Consider the following 15074-nt stretch of genomic DNA (forward strand, 5'->3'; position numbering starts at 1 on the left):
CTCCGAAATAGGCGCGACCCGGAAGTGCCCACCCGCCCTCCGGTCCGCTCGCCAGCCGCGGTCGGTTCTGTTGACGCCGCTGGAAGATCCTGTCGGTCTGCCTTTTCCAGGCCTGCCGCTGCCGGACCAGCCATGGACGGTGAGAGGCCGCCGCCCTCCGGGGCTGCACGGGGCGGGGCGGGCGGGGCTTAGGCGGGTGCCCCTGGCCTCGATCCCAGACCTGAAACCCGACCCCGGACTCCGGGGCCTGAACCCGGGACCCCAGTCCCCGACCCCATAACCCGGGACCTCGACCCAGAACTCCGATACCAGAGCCCCTTCCCTGATCCCCGCCCACTTCCCCGGCTCTCCCCAACGACCGGCTGCCCCTACCCCCGCCCCGCCCCCCCCTCCCCCCGCCACTTGCCAAGCTGCTGTATTGGTGAGGGACATCAGGCTTTTGGGCCCTGGGATTCCGGGTCAGAGGGCACCCGAAAAGGAGGCAGTTGTACCAGTGCCCCCAGAACATTACCAAGAGAAATAAGAGCTAAGGCAAGAAATCCTCATTAGGTACAGGCACAGAAGTTCTTGAGGTAGGAACCGTATGATTCCATTCCGCAGATGGGAAAACAGGCTGGGAGGGAGTCCATGCAGGCGCAAGCCCCAGGCGGCTTGGTCGTCCGTCTGGTCCTCCGCTGCCAGCAGTACCACCTCAGGGCTCTCTGCCCTGCTCTGCCTAGGAACAGGAAGCATCTGTGATAAAGTGACGATAGATACATTTGCTAGAATGTTTCAGTGCTGGTGTGATAGACAGGTGGAACGTCACTGTCGAGAAGGAAATTCTATACAGATTGCCTCAGAGAGAAGATGAAGGCACCCCACCCCAATGCCCAGCACACACACGTTGGGTTTTGCCCCTCCCACTCAGCTTCAGCTCCCCAGGGAGTTCTGTTTTCTTATATCCCTTTTCTCTAGGGCCAGGTTTTGCCTCGGGTGGGAGTCTGTCCCTCCCACCCGAGTCTGGGCCACACCTAACACAGCCTTGCTGTCCCCCGCAGTAAGCACGCTGCCTGCCACCTGCTCTAGATGCACAGACAACCTGGCCTTGCCCAGGGCCTGCGCTCATGGGTGGCAGATGCACAGGGCCCAGGGGAGCTCTCAGCTGGGAGCCTTCACCTGCCTTTATGGGTCTGGATTCTGGTTCCAGAATTTTGTTTCTTCATTCTGGGCTAGTGTGGTAAACAGTTTCAAGAATCATTTCCCAAATTTAGGAATGGGATACACTGAGATAGTTTTAAGGTGAAACGACCTAGCTCTTGAGTTTGGGCGAGTGGCAAATTCAGATACCAAGGGACTTCGCCAGTAACAAGTTCGCACATGCACGTCTCCGGTTGGTCATTGCAGATTTGATGGCTCAGAAATGGCAGCTCCCATGGAGAGTGGTCTCTGTGGGCCAGCTCTTTTATAACTTAAGAATCATTACCCTGCTGTTTTTATCCATGAAAAACAGACTGTCAAGTACTATTTTCTTGGGCTCCAAAATCACTGCAGATGGTGACTGCAGCCATGGAATTAAAAGACACTTGCTCCTTGAAAGAAAAGCTGTGGCAAACCTATTAATAAGTAGAGACATCACTTTGCCAACAAAAATCCTTTTAGTCAAAGCTATGGTTTTTGTAGTAGTTATGTACAGATGTGAAAGTTGGACCATAAAGAAGGCTGAGCACTGAAGGTGCTTTTGAACTGTGGTGCTGGAGAACTCTTGAGGGTCCCTTGGACTGCAAGATCAAACTAGTCAATCCTAAAGGAAATCAACTCTGAATATTCATTGGAAGGACTGATGCTAAAGCTGAAGCTCTAATACTCTGGCCACCTGATGTGAAGAGCTAACTCACTGGAAAAGACCCTGAGGCTGGGAAAGATCGAGGGCAAAAGGAGAAGGGGTGGCAGAGGATGAGTGGTTAAATAGCACTACCAACTCAATGGTCATGAGTTTATGCAAACTCCAGGAGATAGTGAAGGACAGGGAAGCCTGGCGTGCTGCAGTCCATGGAGTTCCAAAGAGTCAGACAAGACTTAGCAACTGAACAACAAGTAGTAAACCTTACTAGATTGGGGAGAACTCCCAAGGGTCCTTTGTAAAGCTGCACTGATTACAGACCGTACTGAGTTTTCACTGTGGACTGCACTCATACCCTTAAGGTCAGCTGGTGCTGTCCAGGTGTTTCCTAGAGGTGTCAGAAGGTCAGGGAAACTCTCATTGCCTGAGCTTTGTGGCTAAGGAGGTGCCAAGCTGGTGTGAGTGGGCCTCCCTCCAGGCCCCAGTTCTGTGGCAGCTCTTCACATTCAGGGGAGGTGGTGACCATCAGCCAACTAGGAGTGCTGGCTTCTCACACTCCTCACCATCTTTTAATCGTCTCTCTTTGCAGACACCCTGTTCCAGCTGAAGGTATGTGCTGATCAGCCTTTCACCCTGACCCTATCCCGGTGGTTGTCAGTGGGGACAGATGGTGTAAGTCACACTTAGGACAGTGCCCAGCCAGACTGATGACCAAAGGGTCGGGGACATGCCTTTCAGGCTTTTCTTGGGCTGAGCGGAAGCAGGTCACTTGGACTTGTCCCTGAGGGCGACTGTGTGCATCCCGTAAACGGTCCATGCGGTGTTTAAAATGGTGGCCTCACGTCCTTCAGAGTCACACACGGGACAGCATTCTTTCTGGCAGCGAGCATCCCTCCTGCCCGCGGTGGTGGCAGGCTCTGTCAGAGTTCCTTAGTCCCTCAGAGGGAACACACACGTGGGCTCTGAAGGACAAGGGAGTGAGGTTGTCTGGTCCCAACTGTAGCAGCTGCACCAGCTCAGCCCTGGGGCCTCCAGACCAGATTCCCAGGTCAGGACCACCTGGACTTCTCCCTGAGGAACGGAGGACGGGAGGTAGACACACAAGAAACCTTTTCTCTACAACTGGAAATCCCGGGTGACACTGGCTGAGAGAACACTGCTGGCCTCTGGGAGGCCACTTGTTCCCCTGGCTCGTCTGAGCCTTCTCCCTGCCAGCTTCCAGTCAGCAGAGGTCTGGGGGCCGCTCTGACCAGGGCTGAGGTGTGCGAGGTCACGCCGGGGGCTCCGTTTTGGAGCTGACTAGAGAGTCCCAGGGCACCTGGCCAGAGGAAAGGACCTTGTTTAGCAGCAGTAGATGGTGGTCCGGTGTGTACTTCAGGCTGTGCGTGGGGTGGGGGGGCCGGGCAAGGCTGGACAGGAGGCCGAGGAGCCGCCTCGGGAGGGGCCTTGGCGGCTGGGGCAGGAGAAGGGCTGCACCAGCCCGGCTATCTGTGCACAGCGACAGCTGACGCCAGCCACACTGGGCGCCTGGAGTGGGGCTCCCAGGACCAAGGAACTGATGTTTTACTTAAGTTTTAAGTAATTTAAACTTAAATAGCCACATGTGTCTAGTGCCTACTGGACTGGACAGTGCAGGAAGAGAACGGTCTGGGGGTCAGGTGATGCAGATGTTGATTTAAAGGCCTCTCAGGATTGAGTTTGATGACCAGGAAGTGGGTTGACTTTGGAGAGAGCATCCTGTGGCCATGAGCCTACAGTTAGGGAGCTGGTGACCTACATGGGCCAGACCACGGGAGCAGGACACACATCAGCCTGAGGCCCAGACACCAAGGCGTTCAGCTGTTTGCTTCACAGCCAGACGGAAGGAGGAGATCAGAGAGGGAGGGGTTTACGCTGGTGAGGCCTGTGGGCAGTTTCTCAGCAGGCCCCCAGCTGCTGTTCTGTGGAACAGGCTGGAAGGTGGGGCTGAGGCCCCCGCAGCCCGCCTGTGTATGGAGGGAAGGCGGTTGCAGGCACAGCCCACGGACAGGATGCTGGGAGGGGAGCGGATTGTCCAGCAGAGGCGGCAGTCCCTCGGGTGGACTTGAGGCCCAGGAGGGCGGGGTGTGGGCCAGGCAGGCTGATGCGGTGACCCAGCCTCCTTACCTCAGTTCACGGCAAAGCAGCTGGAGAAGCTGGCCAAGAAGGCGGAGAAGGACTCCAAGGCAGAGCAGGCCAAGGTGAAGAAGGTGAGTGTGGGCCCTGACGCTGGCCGGGCTGTCCTGTTGGTCCTGTGCTCTGACCCTCCATGGGGCGGGGCGAGGCTGGAGGCTCCTGGGGTCGCCCATGCTCTTGGGGGACTTGCTTGTAGCCACTGGTTACAGCCGTTGAGTGGCTGCAGTAGCTCCTGGGGTCTGGGCCAGTCTGAGTGACCCGGTGCCCTGGGGAAGAAAAGGAACGCAGCTGACCGTGTGGTCTGAAGCCTTGTCCCCCAGAGGGTCAGCACTGGCCATGCTGGCCTTTCCAGCTCTGCTGCTTCCAGGTGGACAGATTCTATGTGTGACCCAGGAGGAGCTGAGGGGGCCGGGCATGGCAGTGGAGAGGACGCATGGAAAGGCGGCCATGGTCTTTGGGCTTGGCTTTCTTTTGTCTGATCCTGTCTGGGGGCTGGTTGGGGCCCTGGTCCTAGATACCCTCACTCCTGAGACATTTCTGAGGAGAACCCCTGGGGAGAGGCTGAGAAGGGGCCACCCCCTCACCAGCAGACAGAGAGCCCCAGGACAGGACCCCAGCTGGCATCTCCCTCCTGAATTTCAGGCCCTTCAGCAGAAGAATGTAGAGTGTGCACGTGTGTATGCTGAGAACGCCATCCGCAAAAAGAACGAAGGTGTGAACTGGCTCCGCATGGCGTCCCGCGTGGATGCCGTGGCCTCTAAGGTGCAGACAGCAGTGACCATGAAGGGGGTGAGTGCTTAGCCAGGGGATGCGGCCGGCTTCTGCTGGCAGAGTTGAGGGTGCAGCTGGGACTGGGGTCACCCTGGGATTCCCTCTCTACGGTCAGGCAGGCACCAGTGTGAGACACGCCCTGAAGGCTCTTAAGTGTCCATGCACGGCTTGGGTCTCCTCCTGTCCATTCTTCCATCGACAGCACCATCTGGGGACGTGCCATGCAGGGACCCCTGGGGCCTGAGGGCCCTGCCCACCTCTTCATTCTTGCCTCTGCCAGGTGACCAAGAACATGGCGCAGGTGACCAAAGCCCTGGACCGGGCCCTCAGCACCATGGACCTGCAGAAGGTCTCTGCTGTGATGGACAGGTTCGAGCAGCAGGTGCAGAACCTGGATGTACACACGTCGGTACGTGCGCCCAGGTGTGCGGGTAATGGCCACGTCTGCTCCCTCCCTCCCCCTGGGGCAGTCACTCCCCTGGAGCCCGGTTCCTTGTGTGGAATCCAGACCAGCCCACAGAGGTCCAGCAGGGGAGAGGGGGCCCGGGGCTGGGGTGGGTGCCCCAGGACCAGCACTCTGGAGAGTGTGCGCTGGGGAGAGTGCCAGAAGGAGCTGGAGGGACAGAGGGAGCCCCAGGGTGCCCTGACTGCCCAGCACTCGACCCCCAGGTGATGGAAGACTCCATGAGCTCGGCCACCACACTGACCACGCCACAGGAGCAGGTAGACAGCCTCATCCTGCAGATCGCGGAGGAGAACGGCCTGGAGGTGCTGGACCAGCTCAGCCAGCTGCCTGAGGGCGCCTCTGCTGTGGGCGAGAGCTCCGTGCGCAGCCAGGAGGACCAGCTGTCCCGGAGGTGGGCGGGGCGCAGAAACCCAGCCCCGTGTCTGCAGTGGGGGTGGGGGCGTCAGGCAGCTTACTCTAGAAGGGGAGGAAGGCAACTAGGATGGCCTGGAAGAGGTGGAGGGCGCTGTTGCGGGGCCTCAGAGGGTCCTGTTGTTTGCAGGTTGGCCGCCCTGAGGAATTAGCAGAGCCCGCACCAGCGCCCCTTCCTGGCCTGGGGGAAGGCTGGGAAGGCCGCCTCCACCCTTTCCCTCTGGTCTGGCCTTTCTGCCGAGCGAGCCTACAGCCTGCGGCAGCACTGGCCCCTGCTGCTCTCAGCCTTTCACCTGCCAGCCCTGGGACTCTTCTTCTTGTCTGAGTGTGGGCGTGGGTCTGTGCCCTACAGGGTGAGTTTGCACAAACTTTTGACTTCTGTGGGTGATTTCTGTGACTCTGGGCCAACCAGCTGGACAGTCTGCAGGCTCCCTCCATCCACTACCCGCTAAGAAATTTACAGGGACTGGCCAGTGGTCTCCACATGGATATGGGGGCCTTCAGACTCCGTGATGGCAGACGCATGGGGAGTAGTCAGCCAGCCAGGGTCGGAGCAGCTCCCTGTTGCCAGCTGCCCCCAACCCCCAGGCTCCCTGCTCCAGCTGGAACCTGGTCCTGCCGCTAGATGGGCTCAGGCTCTTCCCCCTCCTGGGGGGACGTTATTCCCGTAATTGTAGTAACACGGTGCCTCCCCTGACTGGCTCCTGCTGCATGGTGGGCCCACGCTGTTGACCTTGAAGCCGGAGTGACTGATAAGAGAGCCACAGTGGGGCCCGCGGCTACACTGGTTCAGATGACGTGCGGGAGCCTGAGGGGAGCTTCAGATAGGCTGCACGTTTCTGTTTTCTTCAATTCCTAAAGTTTACTTTGTCTTCCTGAAGCTCCCAGGGTTTTTTGTTTTTGCCAAAAGAGAAGGAACAGTAGACAGGAAGCAGCAACCGGAAAGCACCTGTGGTTGGGGCTGACCAGAGGCCTCAGACCAACCGTCCTCACAGCGACGGCTCTGGTGGACAGAAATGTGGGACAGCTTTCCCGAGGCTCACTGCGTTTCATTCCTCCAGGACTTGGAGGCCACAGGTGTTCTGTACAATAAACTATAGACAGTAGTGTGAGACCAGAGAGAAAAGGGATCAAGAGTGTCTGATCTGTCTTCTGTGATGACCACCTCGCCTTACACTCTCGTCATCCCTTGGGGCTCCCATGTGCTGGGGATCCAGAGAGGGTTCCAAGTGTGTCCCCAGGGGGTGTGGAGCCCCACCGGGACACAGTGGGGGCAGAGGCTACTCCTCATCAAAGGGAAGCCGGCAAAGCTTGCCTTCTGAAATGCTGTTCTGAGTAAAAAGATTGAGAACCGTTTCCATCTTTGTTTCAGTGGCTGGCGGGAGGCGGGAGGAGGATGTGGGTGTGCGCCTGAGGTGGGGGCCCTTGGCGTGTGGTCCAGCCCCAAGGACAGGCTGATGCGTTCCTGAAGCGGGCAGGTAGGTAGTGTGAGGAGTGAGATTCCCAAGCCCTGCTCAGTCCAACTTGATAGGATCCAGTTTCTTTACGATTTTACCATGAAATAATTTTAAACTATTAAAAATTGAAAACCTAGTGCACAACATCAGTATACATTTATGTACGAGCTTTCCTCACCTCAGGCCTCTAAATTACCCAGGAACCAACTGAGAAACCTATGCCAACCCCAAGTCTGGGACAGGCCCTCTAGTTTCTCTGACCTGGATGGCCACAGTTTACACCCCTGAGCTCACAGGAACCACCTCTGAGCACTGTGCTATGTGCATTGGAAACTGCACCCAGGCACTTCCTGCATGCACCCCCACTGTGGGCCCCCGTGTGTACACCTTATGGACAACGTGAAGCACCACAGCATGCTCCTACGTGCGTGCCAGAACCAGATTGGTCCACCCTGCCACCGCCCCACATACTCCAGTAACAATGTTCATGCCCCTTCCATATTCACAAACCTTCATCAGGGCACTTCCTGTGTGTTACAGAAACTATGTCCGGGCACTGTATAAACTAGAAACTATGTTCCTGTACCTGCTGTGTACAGCGGAAGCTACCTCTGGGCGCCACCCTGTGCAAACCAGAAAACAGTCCTCAACCCATCAGTTCAGTTCAGTCAGTCGTGTCTGACTCTTTGTGACCCCATGAACTGCAGCACGCCATGCCTCCCTATCCATCACCAATTCCCGGAGTCCACCCAAGCCCATGTCCATCAAGTTGGTGATGCCATCCAACCATCTCATCCTGTCGTCCCCTTCTCCTCCTGCCCTCAATCTTTCCCAGTATCAGGGTCTTTTCCAATGAGTCAGCTCTTCACATCAGGTGGTCAAAGTATTGGAGTTTCAGCTTCAACATCAGTCCTTCCGGTGAACACCCAGGACTGATCTTTAGGATGGAGTGGTTGGATCTCCTTGCAGTCCAAGGGACTCTCAAGAGTCTTCTCCAACACCACAGTTCAAAAGCATCAATTCTTTGGCCCTCAGGTTTCTTTACAGTCCAACTGTCATATCCATACATGACCACGGGGAAAACCATAGCCTTGACGAGACCTTTGTTGGTAATGTCTCTGCTTTTTAATATACTGTCTAGGTTGGTCATAACTTTGTTCCAAGGAGTAAGCATCTTTTAATTTCATGGCTGCAATCACCATCTAAAGTTATTTTGGAGCCCAGAAAAATAAAGTCAGCCACTGTTTCTCCATCTATTTGCCATGAAGTGATGGGACCAGATGCCATGATCTTAGTTTTCTGAATGTTGAGCTTTAAGCCAACTTTTGCACTCTCCTCTTTCACTTTCATCAAGAGATTCTTTAGTTCTTCACTTTCTGCCATAAGGGTGGTGTCATCTGCATGTCTGAGGTTATTGATATTTCTCCTGGCAATCTTGATTCTAGCTTGTGCTTCCTCCAGCCTAGCGTTTCTCATGATGTACTCTGCATATAAGTTAAATAAGCAGGGTGACAATATACAGCCTCGACGTACTCCTTTTCCTATTTGGAACCAGTCTGTTGTTCCATGTCCAGTTTTAACTGTTGCTTCCTGAGATGCATACAGGTTTCTCAACCCCTCGGTGCTCCATAAAATGCGTCCTGGTGTCCCCTTCTGTGCACCAGAAACCATATCTGTGCACCCTCACTGCGGGCTTGGGAACCACCTCTGTGGGCCCCCCATGTATGTACCAGAAAGCATGTTGGTGCGCCGCTCCCTACCCCGTGAACATGTGAAGCACGACGGTATGCCCCCATATATGTCCAAGAACCAGAATAGTGCACCCCGCCCTCAGTGCGCTCCAGAAACTATATCCGTCAGCTCCTCTGTACTCATTGAAATCGCATCCGGGCTACCGCCCGGGAGCTGCAGAAACTACTTCCGGGCAGTTCCTATGTGTCAGAAACTACATCCAGGTACCCCCTTGTGTGCACCAGAAACCACATCCTTGCGCCCCCGTTATGGGCGCGGGAACCAGGTATGTGGGCACCAGTCTGTGCAAAAAAAGCATGTTGGTGCGCCCTCCTATGTACACGTTAGGGATGACAGGATGCCACTGTATGCGTGGGGATCAAACTGTTGCAACTCTGTATGTTTCAGAAACTACTGGGCACTTCTGTGTGCATCAGAAACGTCTGGGCACTATCTGTGTGCGTCATAAATAACGTCCCGGTATTTCCTGAGTGAATCAGAAACAATATTCGGAATCCCTTATGTGCTGCTGCTGCTGCTGCTGCTGCTGCTGCTAAGTCGCTTCAGTCGTGTCCGACTCTGTGCTACCGCATCCAAAGCCCACCAGGCTTTGCCGTTTCCGGGATGCTCAAGGCAAGGACACTGGAGTGGGTTACCATTTCCTTCATGTGCTCCTGAAACCAAATCCGTTTGCCCCCACGGTGGGCGCAGACACCAGGTCTGTGGGCACCCACATGTGCACTGAAAGCATGTTGATGCGCCCTCCTGTGGACATGTTAGGCACGACAGCATGACACTATATATGCGCGTAGGAATCAAATTGTTGCGTACCTCTGTGTGCCAAAGCCTTTGTGTGGATCACAACAAACTGTGGGAAATTCTTAAAGAGATGAGAATACCAGACCACCTGCCTGCCTCCTGAGAAATCTGTATGCAGGTCAAGAAGCAACAGTTAGAACGGGACATGGAACAACAGACTGGTTCCAAATTGGAAAAGGAGTAAGTCAAGGCTGTGTATTGTCACCCTGCTTATTTAACTTATATGCTGAGTACATCATGCTAAATGCCGGGCTGGAGGAAGCACAAGCTGCAATCAAGATTGCTAGGAGAAATATCAATAACTTCAGATACGCAGATGACATCACCCTTATGGCAGAAAGTGAGGAAGAACTAAAGAATCTCTTGATGAAAGTAAAAGAGGAGAGTGCAAAAGTTGGCTTACAACTCAACATTCAGAAAACTAAGATCATGGCATCCAGTTCCATCACTTCATGGCAAATAGATGGGGAAACAATGGAAACAGTGACAGACTTTATTTTGGGGGGCTCCAAAATCACTGCAAATGGTGACTGCACCCATGAAATTAGAAGACGTTTGTTCCTTGGAAGAAAAGCCATGACCAACCTAGACAGCATATTAAAAAGCAGAGACATTACTTTACCATCAAAGGTCTGTCCAGTCAAAACTATAGTTTTTCCAGTGGTCATGCATGGATGTGAGAGTTGGACTGTAAAGAAAGCTGAGAACCAAAGAATTGATGCTTTCGAACTGTGTGGTGTTGGACAAGATTCTTGAGAGACCTTTGGACTGCAAGGTTATCCAAGCAGTCAATCCTAAAGGAAATCAGTCCTGAATATTCATTGGAAGGACTGATGCTGAAGCTGAAACTCCAATACTTTGACCACCTGATGTGAACAACTGACTCATTGGAAAAGACCCTGATGCTGGGAAAGACTGAAGGCAGGAGGAGAAGGGGACGACAGGATGAGGTGGTTGGATGGCATCACTGACGCGATGGACATGAGTTTGAGTAGGCCCCAGGAACTGGTGATGGACAGGGAAGCCTGGCGTCTTGCAGTCCATGGGGTCACAAACAGTTGGACACGAATGAGCGACTAACTGAACTGAACTGTGTGTGCTCCAGAAACTACATCCGGGCATTTCCTATGTGCCTCAGAAGCTACGTCTGGGCACCCCGGCCCTTATGTGCACCAGAAACAACATCCGTTCGCCTCCACTGTAGGCACAGACATCAGGTCTGTTGGCACCCATGTGCTCACCAACAGCATGTTAGCGCGCCCTCCTGTGGACATGTTAGGCGCAACTGCACGAAATTATATGTATAGGCAAGAATGCACGAAGTTACGGCACTTCCTGTGTGTATCAGAAACAACTGGTCGGACACTCCCTGTGTGAATCAAAAATAATGGTCCCGGCACCCCTTTATGTTCACCTGAAACCACATCCGTTCACCCCGTACTCTGGACCCAGAAACCAGGTGTGGACACTCTCTTGTGCACCAAGATAATGTTGGTGCACCTTCTTATGGACACGTTAGGCACGACAACATTCCATTGTATATATGCTCGGGAATGAGATTGTTGCATCACTTCCGGTGCACCAGAAACAACGTCCGGGCACTTCCTCTATGCATCAGGAACAACGTGCGAACACTCCCTTATGTGGAGCAGAAACCACATCCGTACTCCCCCACTGTGGGCACGGAAACCAGGTCTACGGGGACCCATGCGTGTGCCAAAAGCGTGTTCCTTCGCCCTCTGTGTACACGCTAGGCACAACAGCGTACCCCTAAGCTAAGCCAAGCTAAGCCACTTCAGTCGTGTCCGACTCTGTGCGACCCCATAGACGGCAGCCTACCAGGCTCCTCCATCCATGGGATTTCCCAGGCAAGAGTACTGGAGTGGGGTGCCATTGCCTTCTCCAGCGTGCCCCTATATATGTACAAAAATCCATCCAGGCACTTCCTGTGTGCTCCAGAAACAACGTCCGGTCACTTCCTGTGTCCATCGTAAATAGTCTCCGGCCACTTCCTGTGTGTTTCATATATAGTCTTGGTACTTCCTGTGCAGATCATCGGAGAAGGCAATGGCACCCCACTCCAGTACTCTTGCCTGGAAAATCTCATGGACGGAGGAGACTGGTAGGCTGCAGTCCATGGGGTCGCTAAGGGTCTGACACGACTGAGAGACTTCACTTTGACTTTTCACTTTCATGGCATTGAAGAAGGAAATGGCAACCCACTCCAGTGTTCTTGCCTGGAGAATCCCAGGGACGGGGGAGCCTGGTGGGCTGCCGTCTATGGGGTCGCACAGAGTCGGACACGACTGAAGTGACTTAGCAGTTTAGCAGTGCGTATCATAAACATTCCGGCACCCTTTTATCTGCACCTGAAACCCCATCCATTCACCCCGTGTTCACGCAGAAACCAGGTCTGTGGGTGCTCTCCTGTAGACATTTTAGGCACAGCATGGCATAGGAATCATATTGTTGCATCGCTCTATGTGCATCAGAAACAACGTGTGGGCACCCCTTATTATACCAGAAACCACATCAGTTCGCCCCCACTGCAGGCACAGAAACCCGGTCTTTGGGCACCCATGTATCCATGAATAGCATGTCAGTGCGCCCTCCAGTGGACACGTTAGGCACGACAGCATGCCACAATCTATGCTCAGGTATACGTCCGGTCACTTCCTGTGTATCATAAATAACCTTAGGGCACTTCCTGTGTGCATCATAAACGTCTGGGCAACCGCTTATGTGCACCAGAAACCACATCCGTTCGCCCCCACGGTGGGGGCACAAACTATGTCTGAGGACACCCAGGTGTGTACCGAAAGCATGTTTGTGCGCCCTCTTGTGGACATGTTAGACACAATAGCATGCCACTATATCTGTGCGGGAATCAGTTCGTTACATCCCTCTGTGTGCTCCAGAAACCGTGTCCGGCCACTTTATGTGTGTATCAGAAACTACCTCCGGGCAACTCCTGTGTACACCCGAAACCACATCTGTGGACGGCACTGTGCCCGTGGGCCCCAGGTTTGTACCAGAAAGCATGTTGGTGTGCCCTCCAGTGGACACGTTGAAACACTACAGTATGCCCCTATGTGTGCGTCAGAACCAGATTGGTGTACAGCCGCCTTCTGAGTTCCAGAAACTGCGCCCCTGAGCCCTTCTGTACTCATGGAAACCACATGCGGGCAGCAACCGGTGTGCCCGAAACTACGTCAGGGCAGTTCCTGTGTACACCAGAAAGGACGTTCGGGCACCACCCCGACGCGAACTAGAAACGATGCTCCTGCGCCCCATTGTACACCAGAAATGACCTCCAGGCGTTACTCTGAACGAACCAGAAGATACCTTCCTTCAACAACCCCCTCGGTGCTCCAGAAACTGCCTCCAGACACCCCCGTGTGAGAGCCAGAAACTACTTCCGTGCAGAGCCTTGTGTGCACCTGAAAATGTGAGGCACAATAGCATGGCCCCTGTGTGCCCCAGACCCCGAATGGTGCACCCTGCCGCTGTGTGCCCCTCTCTGTACTCACTGGAACCCCATCCAGGCAGCCTCCTGTGTACCCCGAAACTACCCCCGGGTAGCCCCTGTGTGCTCCAGAAACTAGTCTGCCCAGCTGGCTGCACCCCTGTGAGACGCTCTTGCCCACCAGAGGACAGAGTTTGTGCAGCCACTCTGCTGGGGCCCCTGGTGCATTGTCAAAAGGCCCTGCTCTCAGCCAAGCCTTCTGGGCAGTCTGTTAGATTCAATGGTTCATGTTGGGGGCGGGGGGGCAGTGCTTCAGTCTGTCTGCTCTTGATCAGTTTTGGGGACATGTGAACCCCTAACAGGGTTCTGAAGTCAGAACCGCAGTTAGGTCCCTGCCCTCTGTGCCCATCCGCCTGCCAGAGTGACCACTTGTGGCTCTGGGCCACCCCTTGTCCCTGCTTCGAGCACACCTTGGTTTGAACCAGGCCTGAGACTCCTTGTTTCCTGGTTGTGAAGCAGGAGGCAGATAGGCAACCCCCCACCCCCACCCCACCACCAACAACAACCAGGGTAAAGCAATTGGAGATTCATACTCTCTTGAGGGAAACTCCAAAACAAGAATAGCAGGGCAATTAAGGGAGGAGGCTGGGCCCTAATAAACCACCCAGACCACACATGTACAGAAAAGCCTCCTTAGAAGCCAAAGAGGAGTCATGTCAAGGGATGTTTTACCCAGAAGCCTTATCAGTAGGATCCATCTTAGCTATGAGAGGCACGCACTCACGGGAGGATCCTGAGATATACCAAATATGAACTCTGAACCAGGAAAATCAGAATGACTAAAGGAAATCCAGAATAAGTGCCCCATAAAAGGAAATCTGCCAGGAGGGTGCAGCTCAGGGGCAGCCCCTCTCTCTGAGTCCGCTTGTGTGCTTGTCCACACATACTGTGCTCTTCTCCCTCTTAATAAATACTCGTTTCACTACTTTCTGTCTTTGTGGAAATTCTTCCCTGAGAAGCTGAAGGGCCAGGGCCTTTTGCCACTGACCACTGGTCTAGTGGCTAGAACCTGGTGCTCTCATCTCCACAACCCAGCCCAATCTCTGGCTGGGAACCCAAGCCTCTCTTCAAGCTGTTCTTCAGGCCAAGGCCATTTGAGGTCAGTTGCAGAATGGCTGATATGGGCTCTGCCCAGGGAGATGGCCCTTCAGGGGCTCCAGAACGGACTCCACACTGCTGGCTCAGGCATGGCACCTGCCTCCATGGAGCCCATTACCAGGAGCCCCGGGAAAGGCTGTGGCCTGCAGTTCCAAGGGTGAATGAGGCGCAAGCAGAAAGATTTCTAGAACCAGATTCTGGGGACAGCACTTGATCTGTTGCCTCTGGGTGTGGTTCCATTGTGATGAAGGTGATTTCAGATGGATTTAAAGCATTTCTTGTGAGAAAATCCCTTCCCATTAGCAAACTTAGGCCTGCCCACCTGCAGCCCACCAAGGTCCCCTCCTGCCTCCTCCAGCCCAGCTAGGTAAATCAGTGGCAGCAGCTGGGGCAGTTGGAATAACTGGCCAACTCAGGACAAAAACCTTTGATTTGAGTCCTTCCTCCTTTAACATTAAACTGATCCCAAGTGTCAGCAAATACCTACAGCGTCCCAGCTTGTGACTTTAGACCTCCCTGAGAGGGTGCCAGCTGGCTGGCAGGCACGAGTTTGTAGCAGTGTTCTCGGGGGCTCTGGCCTGGAAAAGCACCAGCAGGGACATGTTGGTGGTCTTGTCTGGAGTCTGTCACCCGCTAAGTTATTCATCTCAAGACACATCCACAGAATGACCAGGCTGGGGAGGTGCTGAGCCCAGGTGGGAAGCCCTGCCCTGTAGAATCTGTGTTCACCGTGTGTGAGGAGACACCGCGGGGCTGCGAGCCTCCCAGCTCCAGACCTTTATACCAAGAGAGTCTGGCCCAAGGGTGGGCACACGAGTGTGA

At 54.4% G+C, this 15074-nt stretch overlaps 1 protein-coding gene across 1 annotated transcript; it reads left to right on the forward strand.

Annotated features, from left to right (window-relative positions):
* Window positions 1-4: 4 nt before the first annotated feature.
* CHMP1A (charged multivesicular body protein 1A) lies at window positions 5-6977 on the forward strand. The gene is made up of 7 exons (XM_027513773.1): window positions 5-139; window positions 2409-2428; window positions 3970-4047; window positions 4616-4762; window positions 5025-5153; window positions 5414-5601; window positions 5752-6977. The coding sequence occupies exons 1-7, from the start codon at window positions 133-135 to the stop codon at window positions 5771-5773; spliced, it is 591 nt and encodes a 196-aa protein (XP_027369574.1). The 5' UTR covers window positions 5-132; the 3' UTR covers window positions 5774-6977.
* The last annotated feature ends 8097 nt before the right edge of the window (window positions 6978-15074 follow it).

The sequence above is a fragment of the Bos indicus x Bos taurus genome, chromosome 18 (genome assembly GCF_003369695.1).
Source record: "Bos indicus x Bos taurus breed Angus x Brahman F1 hybrid chromosome 18, Bos_hybrid_MaternalHap_v2.0, whole genome shotgun sequence".
In the NCBI taxonomy this organism is placed as follows: Eukaryota; Metazoa; Chordata; class Mammalia; order Artiodactyla; family Bovidae; genus Bos; species Bos indicus x Bos taurus.

Bases quoted from the DNA above. Each gene is read 5' to 3' on its own strand.
- CHMP1A (XM_027513773.1), top strand. The intron at 2,429-3,969 runs GTATGTGCTGAT...TCCTTACCTCAG, and splicing joins ACACCCTGTTCCAGCTGAAG to TTCACGGCAAAGCAGCTGGA. The intron at 5,602-5,751 runs GTGGGCGGGGCG...TGTTGTTTGCAG, and splicing joins GAGGACCAGCTGTCCCGGAG to GTTGGCCGCCCTGAGGAATT.